This window comes from Lissotriton helveticus, chromosome 9 (genome assembly GCF_964261635.1).
Source record: "Lissotriton helveticus chromosome 9, aLisHel1.1, whole genome shotgun sequence".
NCBI classification, from domain to species: domain Eukaryota; kingdom Metazoa; phylum Chordata; class Amphibia; order Caudata; family Salamandridae; genus Lissotriton; species Lissotriton helveticus.
This window is the reverse complement of record NC_136070.1, coordinates 1,213,894,209-1,213,918,904: the sequence shown is the minus strand read 5'-3', so window position 1 is coordinate 1,213,918,904 and position 24,696 is coordinate 1,213,894,209. Positions and strand designations below refer to the sequence as shown.

General features: G+C 42.6%; 1 protein-coding gene across 2 annotated transcripts in view; it reads left to right on the top strand.

Moving 5' to 3' along the window:
• SRGAP3 (SLIT-ROBO Rho GTPase activating protein 3) overlaps positions 1–24,696 on the top strand; it is a 465,786-nt gene that overhangs the window by 401,609 nt on the left and 39,481 nt on the right. For both annotated transcript variants that reach the window (XM_078661676.1, XM_078661677.1), the window contains 6 exons: positions 5,938–5,998; positions 8,098–8,175; positions 10,273–10,407; positions 16,119–16,224; positions 18,139–18,366; positions 19,194–19,273. In XM_078661676.1, the coding sequence (XP_078517802.1) occupies positions 5,938–5,998; positions 8,098–8,175; positions 10,273–10,407; positions 16,119–16,224; positions 18,139–18,366; positions 19,194–19,273 (688 nt within the window). The remainder of the gene's footprint in view (positions 1–5,937; positions 5,999–8,097; positions 8,176–10,272; positions 10,408–16,118; positions 16,225–18,138; positions 18,367–19,193; positions 19,274–24,696) is intronic.

Sequence of the window (24,696 nt, the reverse complement as noted above, 5' to 3'; positions counted from 1 at the left end):
TTTAGCTCACTCCACCAACCCAGTTCAAACATGGCCATATGCAAATCAGTCTGACCCTGTGCCTCATGGGAACAGTCCAGCCTGAACTGCCAAGCCATGTCTTCCTTGGACCGGAAACAAGCATCCTGGGACCGGTTTCTGGCTATTCAGCCGTCATCAGCCAGGCTAGCTTGAATCTAGTGACAGAGTGAGCAAGGGACCCACGTCTGGGCATACCCTGCCAACCTGGGGCGAACACGGCTAAACCAAAGGGGATGATGAACGGAGCGCTAGAGCAAATCAAACACTCACCCCCAGTCAACTGATATGGTTTTAATCAATCAGCATTCTTTAGCTCACTCCACCACCCCAGTTAAAACATGGCCATATGCAAATCAGTCATGTGTGATTTGATGGTTTCAGAGCATTCACAAGAAAAAGCTAAGCAAGTAATGCTGTCAAGTTCCTCCATGCAAAATGCTGGTGAGTTATTGTTGCTAACTAATTCCCATAGGAAAAAAACTATGTGAGGGTGTCGGCGTGGGTAAAACCGGAAACTCAGAGAGCAACATGTGGACCAATATGTAAGATAAATGGGTATCTGAGAAACAACCGTGTGCTAGTTGTCTAAAAGACATCCGTACCCCTAGATGTCAGTCATTGTTAAAAACATGTAGAGAGAGCATTGGGGAAACTCTCCAAAATCGATTAATTATTATGAATCCAGAATTTTCTTTTCAATCTTCTTGCTCCTTTATTAAAAATCCAAAAAGATATAAAGCTGTTGCTCCATATAATTTAATTGAATTCATTCATCAGTGTTCGATAGGATTGATTTAACAGGTATAACAATATGCAGCCAACACGTGTTGCGGAAAGACATCTTCATCAGGGCTGTAGAAACAACGACAACGTATATTGACAAAATGGGCCAAAAAAGACTTGTATACATATTAAAACCAATGAAAACACCCTAAAATATGAATATCACACCTGCCCCATTATTCGTTATCAATTATATCCCTTTCAATTTGCATTCCCATCTTTCTGCACTTGCCTCATTTAGACCCTCCACTGCTGGAAAGAAGTTAATTCTTGGATCTCTAGGAATGCAATTTACCTCCAAATTTCTTTTAAGAGTCATGAGATTCCACCATGTAGAGGATTCTTTTTTAGGATACATTTTCAAGTTGTATGGACAGTTCTTTGAAACCTTTAGAATGCGCATTTTTTTTTAAGATTAGATATACTCCTGTACTGCAGGGAAGCAAATAATCTGCAAGTTCGTCTCTTGCATCTATATGTTTAGACAATCTTAGCAATGCAGCAGCCATGCTCACAAGAATAGTGGTCCTACAATCGAGAACTCTGGGGCTAGGCTCGCATAATAACTTTGCACAACTGTATCTTGTGCACTTGCTCATCCGCACCTTTGACCCAGGGACTAGCAACATTTTCCAAATGGATTCAGTGGAAATTTAATTTTTCCCAAACCAATTTTTCCCAAACCAAACTGACACCCTCTATGTGTCACCATGGAGCCGCCTCCCCTAACCGGAAAGGGGTAAGTGTCTATGCGAGTGCGATGCAGTACTGTTATGTACCTACTGAAAAAATGGTGGTGCTGGAGCCTTCACCCACATAGATCTCTGGAGGCCTAATCAATGCTGGACAATGTGATCATTCCCTCCAATGTGTACCATCTCATTGAGAGCCAGCATCCCCTCCGGGCTCAGGAATGTGTGCTTTGAGGCTTATCCCATTCCATAGAGGTTGGTGATTTGAGAAGCCCCCTACTCCCTATATTTTTCCATTCTGAGAGTTAAACTTTTAGCCAGGCCCCACCAACATTATTTTATTCATTACAACCTTGTAGCATGCTCTACATTTGGTGGCAGTGAGATCCTTATATAGCACTTTCTTGTATCTCTTCCGTTCCTACCCCAAGTTAATAAATTACGTCTCCCACAATGCTTTGAGATGGGAGCTTCTTTTTGTAGAACTATTCTAAACTCCAGATTTAGGCAAAAGTGAGGTCTAAGAGCAATTGTGCACCTAAAGCTATGGGGTGTAACTCACATGCGCAAGAGCTAACCTAGCTTCTGTTCAGAGCTTGCGCGCTGTCCTATATAATGCTCTGAACCATCCAAGACTGGAATATGCCACAGAAATAGCTCCAGAAGCTCCCAGTGGAATTCATGGCCTAGTTTATGTTTCAGACTTTGCACAGGGAGCGAGTTCGTCCTATTTTGTAACAAGACAAACACAGGCAGCTGGATGAAGCCCGCATTCCATGCCGGGTCACAGTTAGCCGCCCCACTCCCCTACCCCCCCCTCCCCCCCCAAAAATAAAAAATCACATGCTGCTCTTCCACAGCAACACAAAAGATCTGCAAAAGAAAAAAACGTGCAATAGAAAAAGGAGTGGGGTGAAAAAAACGGAGAACTCACTGTCAGGCAAACACCCGCACATAGAGTACGTTGGAGTGAGTCCTGGGGTGAAATAGACGCAAATCACAAAAACATCATCAGTAAAAAGCAGGTTCAATAGTGCTGTGCATTCAATGTCTTATACTGCAGGGAAGCCGAATAGTGCCTTTTAAAACACTGACATATAAACAGAAGGCTTCATGGTGCAGCACAAAACATTCACCTCATAAAGGACACCTGATTAGAACAGCACAAAACATTTGGTCAACCAAGGGGAGCTCCAGGGTGCAGTGGGCATCATCTTGTACACTCCAATAGTCTATTGGGGAACATTATTGGTTCAAATGGGGCTATAGTGCAGTGGAAAGGGTCATCTTCTAAGGGGAACCTTAAGATACAAACACTGCTGAATTAAATGTGAGTACAGTAGTGCAGTTCAAAGCATGCATCACTTAAAAGGTATGTCAGGAGTGCTGTGCAAGCAATCTTGCATTAATTGTGTAGCGCAAAATATCACTGTAGGAAGTGCATTAATGCTTAGCAGTGGGATGCAAAAGATTTGTTCAGGGGCAGCCTCATAGTGCAGTGCATTTAAATTAAGACTTGCTCTTGGATTTGGTAAGGTCTAGTTTACAAGGTGAGTATAATAATATGTTATTTAAAGTACAGCACCATTCCTCTTTTCAAATTTCAATCACATCAAGATATGGACAGGAAGCAGCCAGTAGACATGTTTGATGGCATGCTTGCCACAACAGGGTGCATTCTGGGATGTTCCTGGAAGTCTTCTGCCTGGGTTCAGACCTTGTGCTACCCGTGTTCTCAGACCCCCACGTCATGTCCACATGAACCTCGATTCCCCACAATGCCTGGGGTAGCAGCAGTGCCCTCACACGCTCTTTTTGACCTCAGAGGAAGTGGCATCATGTGACTTTTGACCCTGACCGCCCAGAAATGATGCCACAAGACCTTTATACTAATAAAATCATCACAAAATTCTTGTGTATACCTCAAAGAGAAAAAGCATAGCTGAATCACAGTGGCATGCACAAAAAAGAGATTTAAAAGACTGTAGTGATCAGGCCCTCTAGCACGAATTCATATAGACTACAATTTGCCTATAAACTATGTTATTGGCTTGATTTTAGTCCTTTTTTATTATTAATGCATTTTGACATCATACTTTGTGGAACTAGTCACACCTGTGGAACAACTACTTAATTTTTTTTTTGACATATTCGGGATAGTGCACTGTGGCAACAATTTCAAAAAAATTGTATTTTTCACTTTGTTTACATTTATTCTCTGTTGTGTAAATCCCCATAAAGTGTAATCTCCCTGTTGGATATGCAGAAAATAAACAGTGTTCATCTGAATAGTGTTTATTTTCTTTGCTTGGTACCTTTTTTGCCTCCTCTGAGGCCAGGGGTCACAAAAGCAGTGCTAGGGGTCACAAGAGGCAAATCAGGGGTTGCAGCTGCGACCCCAAAGGGGGTCCATGCATGCTCACCTCTTGCCTCAACCGACATGTTCTGCGGCCCTGCACTTACTTGGACATGGCCTGCTGGGTGTCCAGCCTTTTATTTCTATTGTAGTCCTCTTTCTATTGATTTTGCTCAAGTCGTTTAGCATAAATGTGTTTGGCGGTATGGTGTCCATCGCAGCGGTGGTGCCGGTGCAGCTTTCTATTACTAATACTTTTATAGTGCAGATACTCCAGAGCTCCCACCAGGGCTGGTTTCAGGCCCCACTTTAGCTCACTCTGCACCTGAGCTTCTGCTGCTTCTGGGGGTGGGCGGGGCTTCTGTTACCTTCACTTGCCTCATTCTCGCTTCACCTCTCTCCTTTTGTTTCCCTGCTCTGCTGCTGCTGCTGCTTTCTTAACCCCTTTTTCTATCAGAGGAAGGAGAAACGCACGAGCCCGGATCCAGGTATTTATCACAGCCAAGTCTCGCTTGTTGGGGGAATTTCACAGTTGTGGGATTGGATTGGACAAGGGGGCGCCTTGCTGATGACATCACAGGATTTACTTCCAGTTCACGTCAAACATTCCCAAGCAGGCAGGTGTGCAGGATGTCACAGTCTAATTGTAATTGTATTTATATATCGCTTACTACCCCTGACGAGGCGTCAAATCGCTTTTTCGGCGAGTACGGCAGATCATGCCGAAACACACGCGCTTGCAAGCATTACCCCCGACTGATAATGCATCATACTTGTGTATACAAAAACCAAAAATGTTCCCTCCCTCCCTATCTGATTAAGAATGCCCCTTCAGTTTCCTCTTCCTGTCCTACCCCCATCACAGGAAGTGAGGTCTAGTGCAAGTCTAAAGGGCGGGAAAGATTCCATGCAGCCGGATCCTAATGCGTGATATCCAATGTTTGGTGTGGGAAGGCGCGTTGTCTCCAGGCTCTTGGTGTTCGGTGTTATCGTACCACATGACAACACCACAGACTTATATCCGCGCAGTAATATTCTACCCAAGCCTTCAGTGATGTAAGAACAAACATGCATATGCCATCAAAGTCACCTGTATGTGCAAGCCGAGCCCTGCACTGACTACTACCGAGGTATGACATGGCAGCAAAAATACGCGTAGCCCAAAAACATGTTCTATAGAGCAACTGTACTAATAAACACACATTTACACATTTATAACCACAGCACAAAGAGCAAATTCGTGTTTATTATCATATCAAATCCAGATTGGCATCAGAAAAGAATTTCTGCCACCTCACAGATTGCATTTAACAATTTACTTTATGCAGGAAAACAATTCCTACTATTAAGGAGGTTTTTTCACTTTAATTCTACCTTGCTGTAGAAATTAAACCCCTTGCATCTTTGTTTTGGTTAAACACCTTTAGTTAAAACAAATACCCAACTAATGCCATGTCATAAACCGTATATGCACATATGCAGGGTATAATATGCTATTTTTTGCAATTGTTCAGGGAGGGGAGGAGTATCATGATTCGCTTGAGGCTCCATCTCTTATGAGTCATGGTCCCTCCCAATACTTTACAATGGTAATAAATAGCATATTACACTATGTGCATCTGCATATATGCGTATACATTTAATATAAATGCACACACATACAGATTTTCTACCAGACACCTGCTGCTACGCAGAGGTGAACACCTATGCTTGAATGTAAATCCCACTTCCGAACAATCAGAAACCACAATCTTGTTTAGCAGCAAAAGATGAAAAAAACAAACGTGGCTACTGCATGCAAAGACACGTCTGTCATCTTGTACAGGGGCCCACACTTACATAGACTCATACATGAATAAACGCACCCCTGCGCCGACACACAGCACCCACACCAGAACTTACCCTTCTCTGAGGAAACTTGTGCTCAGCATGTAAATACAAAATACACATGTGCAAAGCACCGCTTCCACTAGCCCGCATAGTACCACAGCGACGCTCATTTGAGACTTTACTGCCTTTATGTGTTTTATGCTTGGCTAATACATCCACTGGAAGTAGCCGCTAAACGTCTTCTTTTCTTCGAAGGACTCAGGGCAGGCGATTCCTCTGGTGGTCGAAAGTTGTGTCCGATACATCAATTTATATGGTAGGTTCAGCTTCTGTGATCCAGCAATGACTTCTTTTTATTGGTATCTGACAGTGGGCTTAGTGCCTGCTCGTTGCCTACCATTGGTTGACTTTATTGTCAGTCTTTTTTGCTTGCTTCTTATTTGTTAGCTGCATGGGCTTTTTCTTCTTTCTTTTGATTCTTCCATCGTAGGAACATGGATGCATGTCTATTCCCTTCCGCTGCTCACTTTTGCAGGCGATAGGTTTTTGTTTTTGTTTAAGTACTTTATATGAGTGCATGTGTTTTTCTGCTGTCTGCCTTGAGTGCGTCTCCCTCCTTTGCCGTGCTCTGTGTTCTTCTCTCTCGCCCATTGGATTTCTTCCCCAATCCCTACGTTTTCTTCTAACCAGTGTGCTTTTTCCTCACCAGCTCTATGTTGCTTTCTTTTGACCCATTTAGACCCCTTGCCTGCACCCCAAGTATTGCTTTCTCCCACTCGAAACCCTTGTATTGCTTCCATCCTGCATCCCCCATGTTTCTTTGGCCGCTACCCACACCCCGTCTTTTGCTTCAATTACGCATTGCTTCCATCACTCACTGTAAAAACCCACCCAACCTGCGCCCCTGTGTTTCTTCCGCTCACCTGCAAGCCCTCTTGTTTCTTCCACTTGTTGCTTGCACCCAGCCACATAAATTAAATTTGTTTATGCTTTTGCATTTTTTTTCTTGTTACTTAGTGATCCATCTCGGATCCACAAACTAAAAAGAAACAAAATGCAGGCGTCATGTTGTCGGTGCACGCATGCTTGGTGCACCCATGAAAAGCTTTTTTGTAAATTCTTTAGTCATACATTTGTTTAATCAGACAGCATCAGGATGCTGTCCCGCATGGCTAAAACCATTGACAAAGCCACTAGTTTCCAAAGGCAAAACCTATTGGCTTTGCCAAGGGTTTGTTAGTGAAATCTCTGATTCTGAAGTTCAGTGAGTGAATTATTGAGCAGCCATGTATTTTATAGCCTTGTGGCAGCCATGGGCAGTCTCTACAACAAAGCATGGGCAAGGTAGAAAAGAAAAGAGGTATGCAGACCAGAATGTTTATATGGCAGATGCGAATTTGATGTTTCTACATTTGAGGAAGCACTCCTCTCCACAGAACAAACCAGAGCAGATGCTCATGGAAATGCTGATTGGTATTAATCGGGTAGCCTGATCGATAAATCAGGGAATGCAGTTGACTCGCAAGCTCATAGAGAATATATACAAAGTTCTTAGAATGAAGCTGACCTACAAGTTCATTCACAACCTCACCTAGAAGATAATGGAGTAGATGTTGCTTGGATGGTCATTGAGAAAATTACACTGAACAGGCTGTGAAAGGTACCTGGATATTATACAGGAGGTCAGCCCTGTCCGTGTTGTCACATCTGGCTTGGATGCCCATGGATACAGTTGTACTGATACATATCACACAGCTGTTCGTAGAGAAGTAGAACCAGCGTTACAAGAGCAGATCTCACTTGGAGGTTAATAGTATAGGAAATACGAGGAGGTCCATGGCATAGGCGGGACACAAAAGCTATATAGAGAATCAACGTAGGCTGTTACCTTGCCAGCTATTGCTGGTAAGTTCATGGAGCAGATAGCACCCAGACTTCTATTATAGTAATCATGGTCTGGCATTTTTTCAGATATTCTTAGGTGGAAGGTGAATGTCAGGCATGGAAGGCTCTTGAGGATGTAGCCGGGAACTCATGTATTATATTTAAATTTAGATTATGTTAGTAATGAATGGCGATGTAAATGTATTATATAATATGACCGAATTAGTAGAAAGATTAAAGATGTAAGATTCCTTAAGAGCTTTTATGGAAGCACGCTTGTTGGACAGGAACACTGCACAACATAAGAAATGCTAATAGTTAGTCTTGATTATATAATTGGTCTAGGTTAGAGAATGCATGCTAAAGCAGTTGTCAAGCAGCTTTCTATCAGATGCCCTTGTTCCACCAGTAGTTTCTTTGTGAATTAAAGTGTTTCGTGTGCCATAGTTCCATACTATTTAAGATGGCTGAAACTAGTATTGCATTGTGTTGCTTTTGGCGGTGACATGTTTCGCATATCTTTTTCCTCAGGTCTCCAGCAGCAGGGGATTTTCAGAGTCCCCGGGTCTCAAGTTGAAGTTAATGACATCAAGAATTCATTTGAAAGAGGTATGTTTTGGGACAATCCTGCCATGGCACCCAGGCACTCAACGTGAGCATATGTGTAAGGCGACCAACATAAAGGGGGTGTTAATATTGAATGATGAATTATTTTCTGCATACATTTGTTATCTAGGTTTGCCTCATACACGGCCTGGAATTAAACAAGGCAGGTACACATTAATTATGCAGAGCAGGAGTGTCTAACATTGAATTAAAAAGTCACATGCAACCCTAATTTCTATTTTAAACAACAGGATAGTTTTTTCTATTAGTTTTGGACTTTGAAACCAAGTCAAACATTAACTTATTTGACATTGTGGAAATAAAGCCATAAAGTGAAAATTAAATAATTTAATTAAGACATGCGACAAAGACGACAGTAAATGAAATGAAGTTACCAGAAATGCAAAGACAGAGTATTACAAAAAATAAAAAAAGAATGCCCTGAAGCCCACCCCACTTTAAAATTTTACTATTTATAAGGTAATCAGTTGTTTGCCTGGAGCTGCGCAAGTGTATAGTAAGAAATTCAAAGCCCGACCCCTTAGATTTCTGTCTCCTGTTGCATTATTCTTTCTTAAACACTACCAGCCACATGCATCAACAGAAGGAATTGCGATTCCTAAATAGAGATTTTTAAGGAATCGCTATTTAGGAATGGCAAAAAACCTATGCATGTAGGAACCGCTATAAAAATCGCGATTCCTACACATTCCTTAATTGCTACTCGCAAATTGCTAGTCGCAACTAAGGAATGCTGTCCCATTCATAGGGCCTCCAGGCCCATAGGAATGAATTGGAGATTGCATGAGCAATTTGCGAGTACCAATAGGTACTCGCAAATTGCTCATGCAATTTCAAGGGTACAAGGGTGTCAAAATGACACCCTGTTGCACCCCTGAAATTGATCTGTGCACATATGTTGCACACACATATGCCCTTAGGTCATGTGTGTGCGCAACATGAAACTTTGAAAAATGCACAAAAGTGCATTTTTCAAAGTTTTTGCAAATTACCATGAAGTTCAACTTCATGGTAATTTGCTACTCCTATTAGCAAAATCGCGAACTTTTTAACTTTCATGTATTGCATTTAAGGAATCTCAATTTCGTATTCCTTAAATGCAATCGCAATTTAAGGAATCGCAATTTAGAGATTCCTTAAATTGCGATTTTTGCATTTGGGATGATGCATCCAAAATGCAAAAATACCGGTCGCAAAGGGGCAGATTCTGAGAATCTGCCCGTTAGCGACCGGTTTTTACTTTGATACATGTGCCTTTAGAAGTATGTAGTTCAAGCAAAACAAATTAGCAGAATTGGTGGTGCAGGGGTGACATTGTAGAGTTAATGCAGCCAAGGGCACAATTATGCATGTAGGGCATAGGAATCCAGTGGTGAAGTCCTTTGTAGAAGGTGACGTTTCAAAGGTTAAATATATCAAAGAGAGTTTTAGTGGGTTCATATTATCTGATGGCCTCAACAAAAGAATATCAATAATAGATGGATGTTGGGGTGCGTATGGAGTGTTGCAACCAGATGCGAAAGGGAGTATATGTTACTGATGAATGCGTTGCTGATCCAGCCTCACCTGGAGTATTTTGTTCCGTTCTAGAGGCTACATTTTGAGAAGGACAGTGGCAGGTTAGTGTGAGTCCAGATATTGGCCACCAAAATAATGTTTGGTTCCTGCAAGAATTTGTTCAATCAATTAATGAACTCCATTAAAACATATCTGAATTCATGGATCAGTTGGTTTTTTATTTATTTGGTGTTTTAATGGAAAATTACTTTCTGTTTCATAGTATATGCGTTTGTGATATTTCTCAGAGTTCATATTAAATTGTGATTTATTGTGGGGATTGTGATATGTATATATATATATATATTTCTCAATGCATTTCAAGTGCATTTGCACCCTTCATCAGTAGAAGCATTCTCTGTAGTTTTGTCCACTTATATTACTCTGTCTATGGACTGTTTATATTTACTGCATCTAAACACATTTTCCAGTGTTTATTCATGTGGGCGATCAGCATCATGAAGCCAAAATCATCTGATGTAAGTGACACTGAATTTGTTGCTCACTGTTCTGTCTTCACAGGTGAAGACCCACTGGTGGAGGTCCACAATGAACGTGATATTAACTCTGTGGCCGGAGTCTTAAAGCTCTACTTCCGAGGACTGGAAAATCCGATCTTTCCCAAGGAAAGGTTTCAAGATTTGATATCTACTATCAGTGAGTACACATATGGGGTTATTCCTGACTCCAAAACACTAGCTTTGACCCATTAAAACTCCATCTTTTCCTGTTTCCAAAGAGCAAATCTCTTTGCAAATTGTTTCAATTAATGTGTGCAACTGCGGGTGAGTCCCACTGGTCACTGGAATCAAACAGGAATACACAGAGCACTGTCCCAATTCTCGTAAGTGCCCCCCCATGTTGCACTACCGTATGTAAGTCTTAGAGACTTTCTTCATTCCCCACATTCCCATAAGAAATTACTCCTTTAATATTTGCAATAAATTAATCCTTTTTTCTTACAATTGATATGATCTATTTGTGTTCCAATAAATTAAAATCTATCTTTTGTGGTTATTCCAAATTATATTTTTCAATGTAAAATAAGCTGCGACTGTTCTTGCATCGCTTAGTGCATTTGAGGCACGCTGGATGCCCTTCTTCAGAGAGCAAACTCTGTATATCCTATTTGTAGTTTGCTGACAGATTTTCAAAGTTTTCTTGATTTCTCTTCTTGTGTATTAAGTACATCCATCTACGGATAATTTGACTTCCACTCATTCTCCAGCAACAGAATTTCTATTATAAATAAAAACCTTCAGTAAGACCAAATCATGTATTCATTCTTTCCTACTTCTTTAATGGGCATGCCTCCATTGTGCTGTGACATTTAACACGAGTACATGGTCTCTTTTGAAGTAACATATACAGTATTTTTAATTGTGGTTCGAATCCACGGGAACAATGCGACCAGCATCATTATCGAAGATTGGTTCAACATTGGTAGGCAGCTCTTCTCAGGACGTACAGCAAGTCAAGTGTGTCCCTTGAATTCACCTGCACCTGAACACAGGGATTCTGACCAGGGTGCACAGTTAGGATTTTAAAGGTACTGTGTTAACATGCCTACTATACAACACATCATTTATGAAATTGCTGCATATCTGTCCCATTACATTGCACATACAGACTTTTAAGCATTTGCCTAGAAGTGCTTTACTATTGAGCCCCTATAACTAAATAAAGAAAGGCAAGATTTTGACTTCCTAAAGGCATGACTTGTACTCTGTTTGTTTAAAAAAAAAAGCCCAAAAGCATGTACAACCTTCTGGTTGTCTATATGGAAACAAATCACTTCCGAGGATCAGTGTACCAAATTCAAGGGGATACTTTTATATGAAAAAAGCATTATGCATCACCCTCCAAAATTGAAAGATCTGAAAAAAGGTCTGTACAGCTCAGGTAATGTTTAGAAAAATTGTACTACAGCTCAAGAGTCATGGCCAGGTGGTCGTCCAGTCATTTTCCAAGGGGCTGCCACAGTGAGGATTGTTTGTTGGCCGCCCAGTGCTGCTGATAGGAGCAGACGAGAAAGCAGGTGCTGCTGAGGCATTTCTGATGAGTGGGACCACAAACTTTGCCTTCTCTTATCATGGCCCAGGTCCTTAAATATTGAATACCGCAGCAATCCTGGCTTTTCCCTGTGATTTCGTAAATATAGGATCTAGATGAAAGAGTGGGAGCCAGTCCTGTTCTATTTATATTCACGTTTCAGAGCAGTACCTTCTGTTCTCTCATTTAATTACCTAATACATACCAGACTGCACTGTGCAAAAGGAGGAAGAAAAGGAAAAGTAAGAGGAGGAGGAGAAAGAAAAGTGGAAGGAGACAGGGCAGAAGAACACACTTGGCAATTCAGATTTGCCTTTACACACAGAGGCAATATGTAATAGAAACTGGTGTGGCAATGTGCATTTTACATATTTTGGGGTAGTTTGGATATTGGCTAGCCCGTGCCGCAGTCTCCACCAGGCATACAGCCAGATGACAAGCACTTGCCAGTCGACTGCAGCAGATCAAGCAAGAAATAATGGCAAGCCATCAAACATCTTAGAAATGGGAAGGCAGCAGAATCTGACAACATTCCTGCAGAGGCACTGAAGGCAGACAATAAAACATCAGTAGACATGCTCTGCCTTGTGTTTGGAGGGATCTGGGAAGAGGATAAGGTGTCATCATATTGGAAGAAGGGATATCTCATCTAGATCACTAAGAAAGGTGAGCTGAGTAACTGCGCAAACTACAGAGAGGTAACCCTTCTATTGACCCCAGGCAAAGTATTCAAAGGAGTCGTTCTGAACAGAATGAAGGAATGAGTCGACTTCTGCAAAGATAGATTGTGCACAGACCACATTGCAGCTCTGACCATCATCATTGAGCAGTTCATTGAATGGAACTGCCCCTTCTATGTTAACTTCATCGACTATGAGAAGGAATTCAACAACGAGACATAAAGACCCTTGGAAATGCCTCCGCCATTACAGTATACCAGATAAACGCATAAGAGTCGTCAAGAACTCTTACAAGGGAATGGCATGCAGGATAGTCCATGGAGGACAACTGACTGAAACCTTCCAAGTGAGGACCAGAGTCCACCAGGGTTGTTTGCTCTCACCTTTTCTCTTGGCCATAGACTGGCTCATAAAACATCCACAACAAGGAGAAAAATTCAAACCAATGGACACCTTGGACGCAGCTCAATGACCTGGACTTTGCTGACGATCTGGCTCTACTCTCCAATACCCATCTGCAGATGCAGAAGACATGCAATGTGGCAGCTACATCAGCACAACTTGGCCCCAAGAGCCACAGGGGAAAAACTAAGATTTTGAAGACTAACACAGCCGGCACAACTGCAGTCACTTTAGTAGGTGATGCACTGAAAGAGGTTCAGGTTTCACCTACCTGGGCTGAATCATAGACAAACAGGGCGGTACAAACCCAGATATCAAGGAAAGAATCAGAAAACCAAAGGTTGTCTTCATTCAGCTAAAGAAGATGTGCAGCTCCAAGGACCTAACACTGCAAACCGATATCAGGCTTTTTAACACCAACGTAAAATCAGTCCATCTGTTCGCAGTAGAAACTTTGAGGATAACAGTGACCACCACCAACAAAGTCCACACCTTCATCAACACCTGTCTGAGAAAAATCCTCTTAAAGTGCTGGCCAAGCACAATCAGAAACAACAACTTATGGCAGCTGACTTTCCAACTCCCTGCTCATGAAGATATCCTGAAAAGACACAGGGGCTGGATAGGTCACACCCTCCACAAGCCCGCATTAAACACCACCGGACAAACCCTCACCTGAAACCCTCAAGGGAAAAGGAAAAGAGGAAGGCCAAGAAACACCCTCCATCAAGGCCTCAAGGCTGACTGCAAGGAGATGGGTTACACCTGGAGCCAGATTAAAAGAAAAGCCCAGGACAGAGATGGCTGGAGAGTCCTGGTTGATGGCCTATACCACAGGCGTAAGTAAGTAAGTACATACACTTGTGGGACCTTATTGATGCAGGTGTGTCAGTGTGTGATGTACAGGCATGCATTATGGCAGTATATCCCCCCTGATGGACCATTTTAATGTCCGTGGCCTAAGCCTCAAAGGTTATTAATAAGAGAATAATATTTTATCGGTATCTCTGCTAGCACGCTGAGCAACAGCCCGGAAATCCTCAGCACCGAGCATCCTCCTTTCCTGCAGGCACAGTGAGCACAACTCTGGCATATGTTAGGAGCCCCCTTGGCAGGTTCAAATACTGAGCAACATTTATTATCATCAGCATTGTGGTATATTTTAACACAGTGCTAAATTATAATTGTAAGCACTCACCAATATTTGCAGAATACTAATGTATGTTTTAGAGTGTATCTGGGAATATGACGGCAACAACCTTTCCTAAATTGCCATTAATTCTGATGGTATTTTTACTCTGCAGTCGGTCTATTCTGCCCAAAAATTCGCATTCATTTGTTTCTTGTTAGCTTCTATGGAAAAACAGTGCTCCTGGATACTGTGTCAGACTCAGAAGTGAAGTACTGAAATATTTCTGTGGTCCGCTTCCAAAGTATGTCTAAATCGTAATTCGTTTTCAGCATTTTCTTTTGCTGGAGCACGTTTCTCGCCCAGTGCATTGTGGGGCTGTTATTCATTATATTCCCAGGTCTGCTCTTCAGCTATAAGTCCGGCCATGTGCACGATAAGCTGAGTGGGGAACTCAACAATCTGCCCAGGCCCTGTTCATTTAATTGAAGTATGATGCTGGTTCTGTGAAACATTATAAAGATTACAGCTGATGACTCTGCTGGAAATGCCAGCTCCCTCCAATTATACTGCTTGGAAGAGGTCTTAGCATTTGATGGCGGCTTGTGCTGAGTCCTAATTGACTTTTGGAACAGTAGCATTAAAAATCTCTGCGGAAGACACTGAGATATGTACATGATTAGATTTGATGTACTCTTTCGCTCGCATACACTTCCTGCACTTGACCCATCATTAAGGAGAGCTCACCACCATCTCTCCAGGAGAGTTGTTGTGCTTCTTGGATAGCTCTTATGGCTAATTATACCCATAGCTTGTCTTCCATCCTGTGAATCCCTCTTCAAGTACAGCCAATATCTGTAAGTGCTCTGCGTCCTCGTAAGAGCTATTTGCTGTACTATCTGTCAGCACGCGGCGTCATAGATGCAGATTGTAAATATGGTGTTTGGTACTTACTAGAAGGACCTTAACTGGGGTCAGTGTTGTGCACTTATGAATCGACTGCTAGAAAGATAACGCTATCAAGTACAACCATCAGCCTCTGCTCAGATTTTCTAATAATGTCTGTAGCTTTTCTCAAGAAGAAATATGACCAATTCCCTACAGGTTGGTCTCTGAGTGTCATCTTGTACCATTTAAGTGAAAAGGGATCTTGGGGGACTACATTTCTACAAAAAGTGTATCATAGGCAGATCTGTAGTCCTATGTTTCTTTCCACTGCAGTTCTAATATTCTTTGAAGAACTTTAGGACTAGGACTCTCATTCTGGCCTACATTGATGCACTGAACATGTTGATCAGAAAGATAGCCATGCCTTTCGTAGTCTTGCAAAATGGATTTACGTTCTACTGCCCAGTACGGGATTCTCAGCCCAGATCAGTTAGTTTAGCAGTAGGGGGTCCTACATGGAACTACTTACCCAATGTCTTTAACTAACGACTATAGGTACGTGTAGAGTTTATATTTTTAGGTATTTTAGTAGAGATTGCATTATTCTATGCATAGCTCTCCTTTCTGTTCTGTCAAGATGTGCTTTCACCTGTATTTCATTGAGCAAATTTGCCCTATGTCTGTTAGTGAGTGCCTAGGTGCTCTATTTTTACAGCTCTCTCCTTTGGATCTTCCAAGTGCAAAGTACTCTAGAGCTTAGATTTAGCTTTTTTTAGTAATATCTCAGTCTCACCATTAGAGCACTTCAGTGTATCCTATACAACATGTTTGACCTGTGTGACCTGACAAAGTCACAGATGATCCCTCTTAGTACTTGTCTAAAAGTATAGCTTTCAGTATCCAATAGAGAGCTCTCCTCTTGAGTTTCAGAAAGTGCTCACATTTAGTGTCTACAGCAGTCTATAGTTCTATCTGTCTCCTGCCCGATCAAGAAGATCTCCAGAATCCATTTGAGATTTCTTAGCTAATGCTGCAGCTCTTGCCTAGAGGCATTGCTTTTTGAGGACTGTGGTATCACCCAGCCCAGGGAGGTTCCCAGTGCCTCGGGTATGTTAGGGTATATGTCTTGAAGGATGTGGAACCCAGTGTATGTCGATCAGTGCGGTCTTCCATGGATACATGTCTACTAATGGTTGTTGTGTATTCTTGTGTTACAGAAATTGAGAGCCCTGCAGAGCGTGTGCACCAGATCCAGCAGATCCTCATTACTCTTCCTCGAGCGGTCATTATCGTCATGCGGTACCTTTTTGCCTTCCTCAATCAGTAAGTTTTCACATGGGGTTGTTTGTTTTCTAAGATGTCATCACTTCACTTTAACCTCTTTGCTGCGGGGGTAATTGCCCACGGCGTGGGGGGGAGGGTGGGGAGGGGGCGCCACGCCGCGGTGCTCGTGACGAGCCCAGCTCATCATGAGTCACAGTGGAGCTGTGCTCATGACGAGCTGGGCTCGTCACGACCCCGCCCACTGATTAATTCTTCCGCACAGGGGGGGAATCAATCGCGCGTGGGCGGGCCGCGGCCGTTATGACGAGCCCAGCTCGTCATGAGCACAGCTCCATTGTGACTCATGACGAGCTGGGCTCGTCATAAGCATAGAAGGGGTTAAGTACCGTCAGCATCCATCCACACCTCAAAGCCAAACTGCAAAGTGGTACAAAACAGAGTGCAGGGGTGTTTTTGGTCCATTGATACGGTCCATTTTGTGAAAGCCCTGTCTGAACAATATTCTGTTCCTGAACACTGTAGGAACACACCGTGGTGCCAATGGGGAGCATATTGTGTCTGACCTGAACAAAGTGTAAACCATCTGTTCACTGTACCTGTTGTGCATGGGAAATGGGATGATTGCTGTACATTTCTCTTTCCCTCTTTTGTTTGCCCTTTCTTGTTACTGTTTTATTCCAACTGCTCCAATGTATATAATAATCAGCTCCAACTCCAATTCTTGTGGGCAAACCCGATTGGATGGCAACCCTGCACAGTTGATATCATCTGTACTAAGTCTGGTTTCTGAACACAAAACAATCTGTCAGATGTTTTCCTATTTTAAGTAAATACGTTTCTGGTATTTTAACCAACCCTGTGAATAAGAGCTGTCCTCTTATTAAATTATATCTATATTTTAGCAATGTGAGACTCTTGGTTTGAAAAAATGAATTCCCCGAAGCAAGAATACAGATGTATTATTTATTCATTCAAATGTTTTATTAATGTGTTTTTATGATGAATGTTTTTATCTATATCCGGAAGTTTTGGGGCCATTTTTGTTGTTTCAGACAAATAGGGTACATTTATCGTTTCAAGCTAAATGTGATGCAAATATATCAGTTTAGGGTCATACCTACTTTGTGGAAATTGTTAACCAGTCAGGAAGACTCCCTCACATACAGTATGACTTTTACGTGAGATATATAATATATATATATATATATATATATACACATACACACACATATATATATATATATATATATATATATATATATATATATATATATATATATATATATATATATATATATATATATATACATACATATATACATATATATATTTTTCTTTTTCTGGGAACTACCAATGTGTTCAAACCTTTGTTTCTCTTGCCTCCTCTTGTTGGCTGTTCATCATCTCTCTGTAGGCCTTGTGAAAAGCCAGTTTATAAATTAAAACTTTCCACACATCAGGCACTTGGAATTTCTTACCTTTGGTTTAAACTTAGCCATAATTCACAGGAAACTTTTCTCCCCGCGAGTTAAAGATACTTGCATCCATAGTGAATTGTTCACTCTTTATAGACCTCCAGAATCATCACTTTTGGATGTTTAAATAGACAATTACTATAGATCTATTGCATGATTCTCATTTCACTTTGTTCCTTTCATTACATACATTTCCCTAAATTATATAACTCGAAAGACTCAAGAAGTTCCTAGTGTGTATATAGCCAAAGAAATCATGAATTACTAAATTGGGCATTTTAAAAACCTTCTTGTGCCACCGACCCATCAGATCTTTTAAACTGTGATAAAACTCCTTATCTTTGTGCAGACTGTGGATATTTTTTTTACCTTCTGCCTCCCCTGTCAGTTCTTTAAAATCTTCTATTCTCTGGCTGTATGCTTTGTCTTACATAGTTGATGTCCCCTTGTTATTGTTCCACTATCTTCTGTCCTTCAGCCTGTCTCAGTACAGCGATGAGAACATGATGGACCCCTACAACATTGCCATCTGCTTTGGACCCACCCTCATGCCTATTCCTGATGGACAGGATCCTGTAGCTTGTCAGGCGCATGTCAACGAGCTCATCAAAACCATCATTGTGCATCACGAGGCGCTGTTCCCCAATCACCGAGAGTTAGAAGGGCCTGTGTACGAGAAGTGCATGACTGGAGGCGAGGATTACTGGTAAGGAGAGCTCCATGCTAGGGACTGGAAGGGGACAGCAGAGGATTGCTGGTGAGTATAGGTCTGTACATAGTGTGAAGAGACAGGAAGGGTACTGGGGTAAATGCATCATTGTGCATAGGGCTGATAGGATGAGTGAAATACTGATGAGTGTGTTCCTATACATAGGTCTGGCAGGACTGAAAGTGTACTGAGGCAAGTGTGTTTGTGCAGTGCTGTAAGGAGCAACAGAATACTAATGGGCATGTTTCAATACATAGTGCTGAAAGGAGAAGGGGTACATAGTGGTGATGGGAAAGAGGATTAGTTGTGAGGATAGCTGGAAAACAGCAGAGTATGTCTCTATGCCCGGTGTTGGTGAAGGAAGGATACACCAGTATGCATACTGTTGATATTTGTAATCACAGAAACATAAAGATGACAGCAAATGGGAAGTACTCAGTGCCAGGACACTCTTTTAAGGGGTAATTGTGTGTTTTATACATTCAAAATCACCAGAGTATAGCAATGGTTAGCACCAATAGTGCTCATTTGAAAGAAGCACTGGTGTATATGGCATGGTACAGATGGCTTGATAATATTCTAGAAAATGTTTAGTCTGTTAACTACAGAAGATTACTTTCGAAGGCAGTGTGTGTTTTTTAAAGTGAGCAATTCCTCTTCATTTCCACAAGCACTGAGACTTACTGGGTTTTGGGTTTTGTTTAAGTTGTGGGGGTGAGGGTGCTCTTAAACTGACATTTTATGCATAGTTTGCAATTCAGTGTATATCGAATTGTGATTGTTTTTCAATTGAGATGTGTTCCATTCGCTTGGTTTCATTGTAGCGACAGCCCTCACAGTGAGCCAGGCACCATTGATGAGGTGGACCATGATAATGGAACGGAGCCCCACACCAGTGATGAGGGTAAGTGGTTGAGTGAGTCTTGATAAGGAAGGTACATGAGCTAAATAACACACCAAATTTGAAAGATCTTCTGAGATTTCTTGTACATTTCTTCTACATTCAGAAAGCATAGAGCGATCTGTTCTCCATCAACCACAGAACACAGCTAGTCTAACAACAGCATGTCCATCGTATATCCAGCTAGCAAGCATTGCACTTAAAACCCACTTGTAGACAGGAGTCTGCAGGAGGCTGACACATATTCGTTGTGGAGGACAGTGCCTTAAATATTTCTTTACCAGTATTATCCCTGGCAGTGGAGACTGGTAAGCGGGTAAAAGAGGTTACTGGACCCCTGTTTGATATTTTGAATCACCCACCTGTTCATCATTATCGCACTGCAAAGCACAGGTCATTTGGGACACGCCCACCAATCCAGAGGGGGATATAATGCAGCAGGAAGAATATTTAACAACCAACTGAATAGACCACGAACGCTTGTTACAGAAGACCCAACTGCACCCAGTATCCTGAAAGGATTTCCCTAGGAATTTACACCATATTTTATGAACAGGCATGCGCCATGCCCTGAGGAAGCCCCAGGGTAAAAGGACAATGTGAGGGGGCGAAACACGTGTTGGCTGTTAAATAGTCTTGTTGTTTCAGGGATCTATGATCCGCCTCTGTTTTGAACGACTCGTAATCTTATTAAGAGTCAAACATCGAATCTTAATTACGAAAGGAATGATATCTTTCACTTGCTCTGGCACATTTTGAAGTTCTGTACCAGTAATGGGGAAGGGGTCTCCCATTGCCAAGGACAAGTGATCCACACTAAATATGCTCTATTGGTGCAGGATTGCTAAGGATCTGGACCCATTACCCCCTTTCCTTTGACCACTTCTAATAGGCTATCCACCAGTAGATTTTTTCCCAAACTTTGTTTATTGGCATTTCTGTTACATATTCATACATATACAGGATTTCTATAATGCAATTGGTACATTACATTTTGACATTGCATATACTTTAATTATGTTTTGGAGTCATATATGAACTCAGTACTCTTCTCTCACAGCCCTTCAAATGTATTATCTGATTGAAACCTGCAGTGCAAAAGAAGTCTTGTGGTTCTAATCGTATCCTACTACCTCTTAGGTGTTAACGTCCCGGCAAATGTCCCCTTCAGGCTTACATATGTGTTGCAGAGTTAATGAACAGAAATTAGCAATAAACTGAACAAACAAAGAATAATAATACACTACAGATTGTGTGGAGCTTACCTCTGAACCTGGGTGTCTCCTATCAATAATATATAGGGGTCAAAAAGTGAGTTCAGAGCTTCATCAAGGTGGGGAAAGCTTCTCTAGCTAATGATATGAACCATGAGGGGATTTGGTCACTTAGTGCATTTAAAAAAAAATCTTTTATATTTTGCCTTTGGTGAGGACTATCCACCAGTAGATATTGGGACATGCTGGCACCAGAGGGCTGCCAAACCCCCATAGGCACCCAACCCACATTATCCTCACCTTTTCCCCCAATTATTTTCAGATACCATAGTGCTCATGCACTAACCACTCTGCAAGCTTCCACCCCATAGTACCATGGTTCTGTCCCAGCTTCCCGGAGGAAGGATGGCAAGGAGGTGGAATCTTATACAACAGCTTCCATGGGTGTACCACAGTACCTCAAAAAAGAGCTGCACTGAGTCCCGCCACCCAATTTTTTTTTATTTAAACCACGGTGGTTCAGGTGAGGTTGCCCCTGCCCTACCACCTAAACCCTTTTTAAAAAATGAGTCCTGTAGTGGTGGCTGCAGCATTTTCCTCTGAGTTGCAGGAAGTGATCATTTTACTCGGTCCCGCGGGACCGTTCCAAGGTACCAAAGTGGCTGACAGGAGAAAAAGCTCCCTCTGCCAATTATTTGTTGATTGTTTATATTAGGGGACTCCTGCTTGACCAGCTGTTCACAATATACTTAACTTTTTAGCCCCTTCATGCCCATCCCGAGCACTTCATTAAGCTAATTTCTTGATAATTTGATTTATGCCAAATCACAAGAAGGACGCTTTCTGAATAAAGTTTGGGAATTAACATGGGAAATCAACGTTTTGTCACCACCTCTCCCTTTTTCATGGCCCCACTTTACGGGTCAGCACAAAACTTTCCATGAAAGAGCCGAGGTGGATGAACCTTAGAGTTGCATATTATGGCAGAATGTAATATTGGAGTCTGATCTAGATTCAAACCCTTTCCGTGTTTCTGCAGAACGTGTTCAGGCCCAAAGGAGGGTGAGACCGGCCCCGTTCCTCACTACACTGCAGGGCTTTGACATGCAGCAGAATAGACCACCTCCATATTTGGCACAAGCAGTTGTATGGCATTTGTAAAAACAATTGCAGTCTTTTTTGCGACTGAAATCAAAGGTCTTGTCCACAATAGTTGTCTTTCTAGAAGGTCTTTTATTTAGAGCTGAACTAGATAACTAGTCGATTACTGGTGTTTTCTGTTTTTCAGCCTCCTATATCTTTGTCTCTCCTTTATAAGTTCTGGTATATTTGTTTGTCTTTTTTTAGTGCATTTTTAGTGTTATTTATTTTGGTTTTTTTAACTCATTATTGAGTTATAAACCAACAGTACATACTGACCCTGATCTATTAACAGAAAAGGCAAAGGATGGTGTTCCAGGGGCCAATCCCACCTCTCCCAGCATAAAAGATACAGAACAGTACAAGATAGTGACCAGAGTGGGGCTGGATCTGCAACATGTAGAGGAGGGGCCCGGACTATAGGCCCTTGGGCACGTTTGGCATGACATGTGTTAGGTTTTAATAAAATGGATCCCTGGTGCACTATCTACTTAAACAAATTCCCTGCACTGAAATCACCACAACTATAATTCTGGTGATTGTTCTTTTTAGAGATCAGCATGCCACGAACACAGATTTCTGATGAGAAGCGGAATATTATTGTGTTATTTTTCAAGACTCATTTATTGCAAAAGTGTCTCTTTGAGATGCTGTTCCAGAATACAGTATAAAACTGGAAGCGTACCTTCTGGTGAGTGTGTACACTTATATAGAGACAGCTACACACTACACAGTCTCTTGCCGCTGGTCACCACCCTCCCTACAAATACACTTTGAGGTTATAGGAAAGTAGGAAGACTTTAACCCCTTCGCTGCAGGGTGTATTCACCTGCTGTGCAGGTGGAGGGGGGGCCGCGCGTGGCGCCACCTTGCTTGTGACGAGCTCGGCTCGTCACACTGCAGGGTGGCGCTGTGCTCGTCATGACCGTGCCCGTTTTCGAACGTTCAGCACAGCGGGGAAATTATCCCCACGTGCGAGCGTTGCGGCGGTTATGACGAGCTCAGCTCTCCATGAGCACAGCTCAACCGTGCCACATGACAAGCTGAGCTCGTAATGAGCACGGAAAGTGTTAAGTGACTTCCAGATTTTGTAGTGGCTAGCCTCCCTGGGCAAACCCTCAGGCAAGGAGTTCCACCGTTGTGGTCCCCAGATGTCGGTCAGCCTTTTGCATTTCACTTTCAGATAGCCATGATATTACCTGCCGTGGAGTGAAGAGCCGCCCGAAGATGGTATTGAGTGACTTCATGGAGAACAGAAGTGGTAGGTTGTCCGGAAGAACCTAGTGGTGACTCTCTTGCAGCCCACACATGCCCCCATTCTTCAGGGTATTCACTGACCGAACAGCTGCATTTTGGACCGGCTCAACTCAACCTCATTAAGAAGACTCAGAGGCAGCCCTACAAAGAGGGCCTTAGCATAACTCAGCCTTACATTCACTGGTGTATGTCTCTACCGTGTGGCTGGAATTAGCTAAGTAAGGGCTTTAGCAGAGATAGCTGAAACATCTCTCTCTTAGGAGGAGTTTAGAGTGGGGTCCAACGGGACACCTAGGGTCCAGGATGGAGGTGAGCACAGAGGTATCGGAAGGGAAAAAGCTAGCGAGGGGAATTAGAGCAGGCGTCTCGATTAGCACCTAGCAGTAGCTACTCGGATTTGCTTTGATTTGGCTGAAGACGGCTACACACAGTCAAGACATTAATGTCTTCAAGACATCACTCATGTATAGCAAACCAAGAGCTGAGTGTCATCTGCCCCACTCTTTCGATTCACACACAAATCTTGTGAAGTGACCAAAAAATGTACTTGGTTGTCCCAAAAGTGTCAGTTGTTCCAGCAGCCCTGGTCTCTTATTCCAGAAAAAACTCAGTAAAACACAGATTTAAGGTTGCCCAAGATTTGATGAAAACAAGTGACCACTTCTCAGACCTGGGGCTCCTTCTTGCCATATCTTTTCATGTCAAACGTCATGGCTTTGCCCTGAAGTTGTTTGCCAATGAACATGATGAGACCCCCTACAATGGCCTGCAGATGATCTTCAATTGGGCACTGCTTACTGTGGTCAGAGGGCAGGGGTAGGAGGATGATTAAAGAGCAGCTGGAGGCTAGCCTATTTGTATTCACCCCCTGATGATGTTGGGCACTCGAAGCCTGCAGTAGTGATTGCCCTGTTCAGGGCCAGATGCACCTGCTGGGCTTTTGAGCTCATTAGGGATGCAGAGGTGGTACTCAGCGCTGGAAGGGAAGATGGGCACATTTTGCGGATCTGTGCAGATGCTGCCACACTGAGCGGCAGCAGCCGCTGCTGAGTTTAGCAGCGACATATCACGTCAACAGTTCTGGTGTTACCACCGTTGGTGTTATTCTGCTGTCTTGACACACAAAAGATGTGTCCAGTGTATTTCAATTGGTCGGCAGAGGGATCTGTCGACAGTATTTTTATTTGTCAGAAGTGCTTGATGTTAGCACCATGCTGATCCACATGACATGTTTCTGTTTGTTGTCAGAGGTATAGCTATGCATGTTCCCCCCACTAACACCTACCTGACATGGGTCAACACTACATAGGCGTGCAGCGTAGAACAGCCATACGCGACTCTCCATCCGGAGGATAGTGTTTGGAGCCATGATGGGATTTCTGAACAGAAAAGGAGGACAGTCACAATGCCAGGGACAAAGCCAATGACTCGCGCCAAGGCTTGCAGGGCTTTTGCCAGCCCACTGGCATTATCTGCAATGCACCTGATGACAAAGAGTGCACTATGATCATTTAAGTAATTTCATGCCTCAGCGCCTCCATTACCAGTTATCATTAGCATTCACAGGTGATTAAGTGGGCCACCCCTGCAGCAAGAGAATAGATTTTGGGATATTTTTCTGCACAGCAGTTTCCTGCCTTGCTGGCACAGCTGGGTCGCCACTGGCACTGAACCCCCGAAATTAGAGAGGGATGCAAGAACTGCTCCTTAGTTTGTGCAAGATGCACTGGCTTTAGGGTCGGTATATGGGGAAGCTTGAGAATATTTTCCATTTATAGCTAATAAATGAAGCATTTTTCTGCTTTACATGGGACA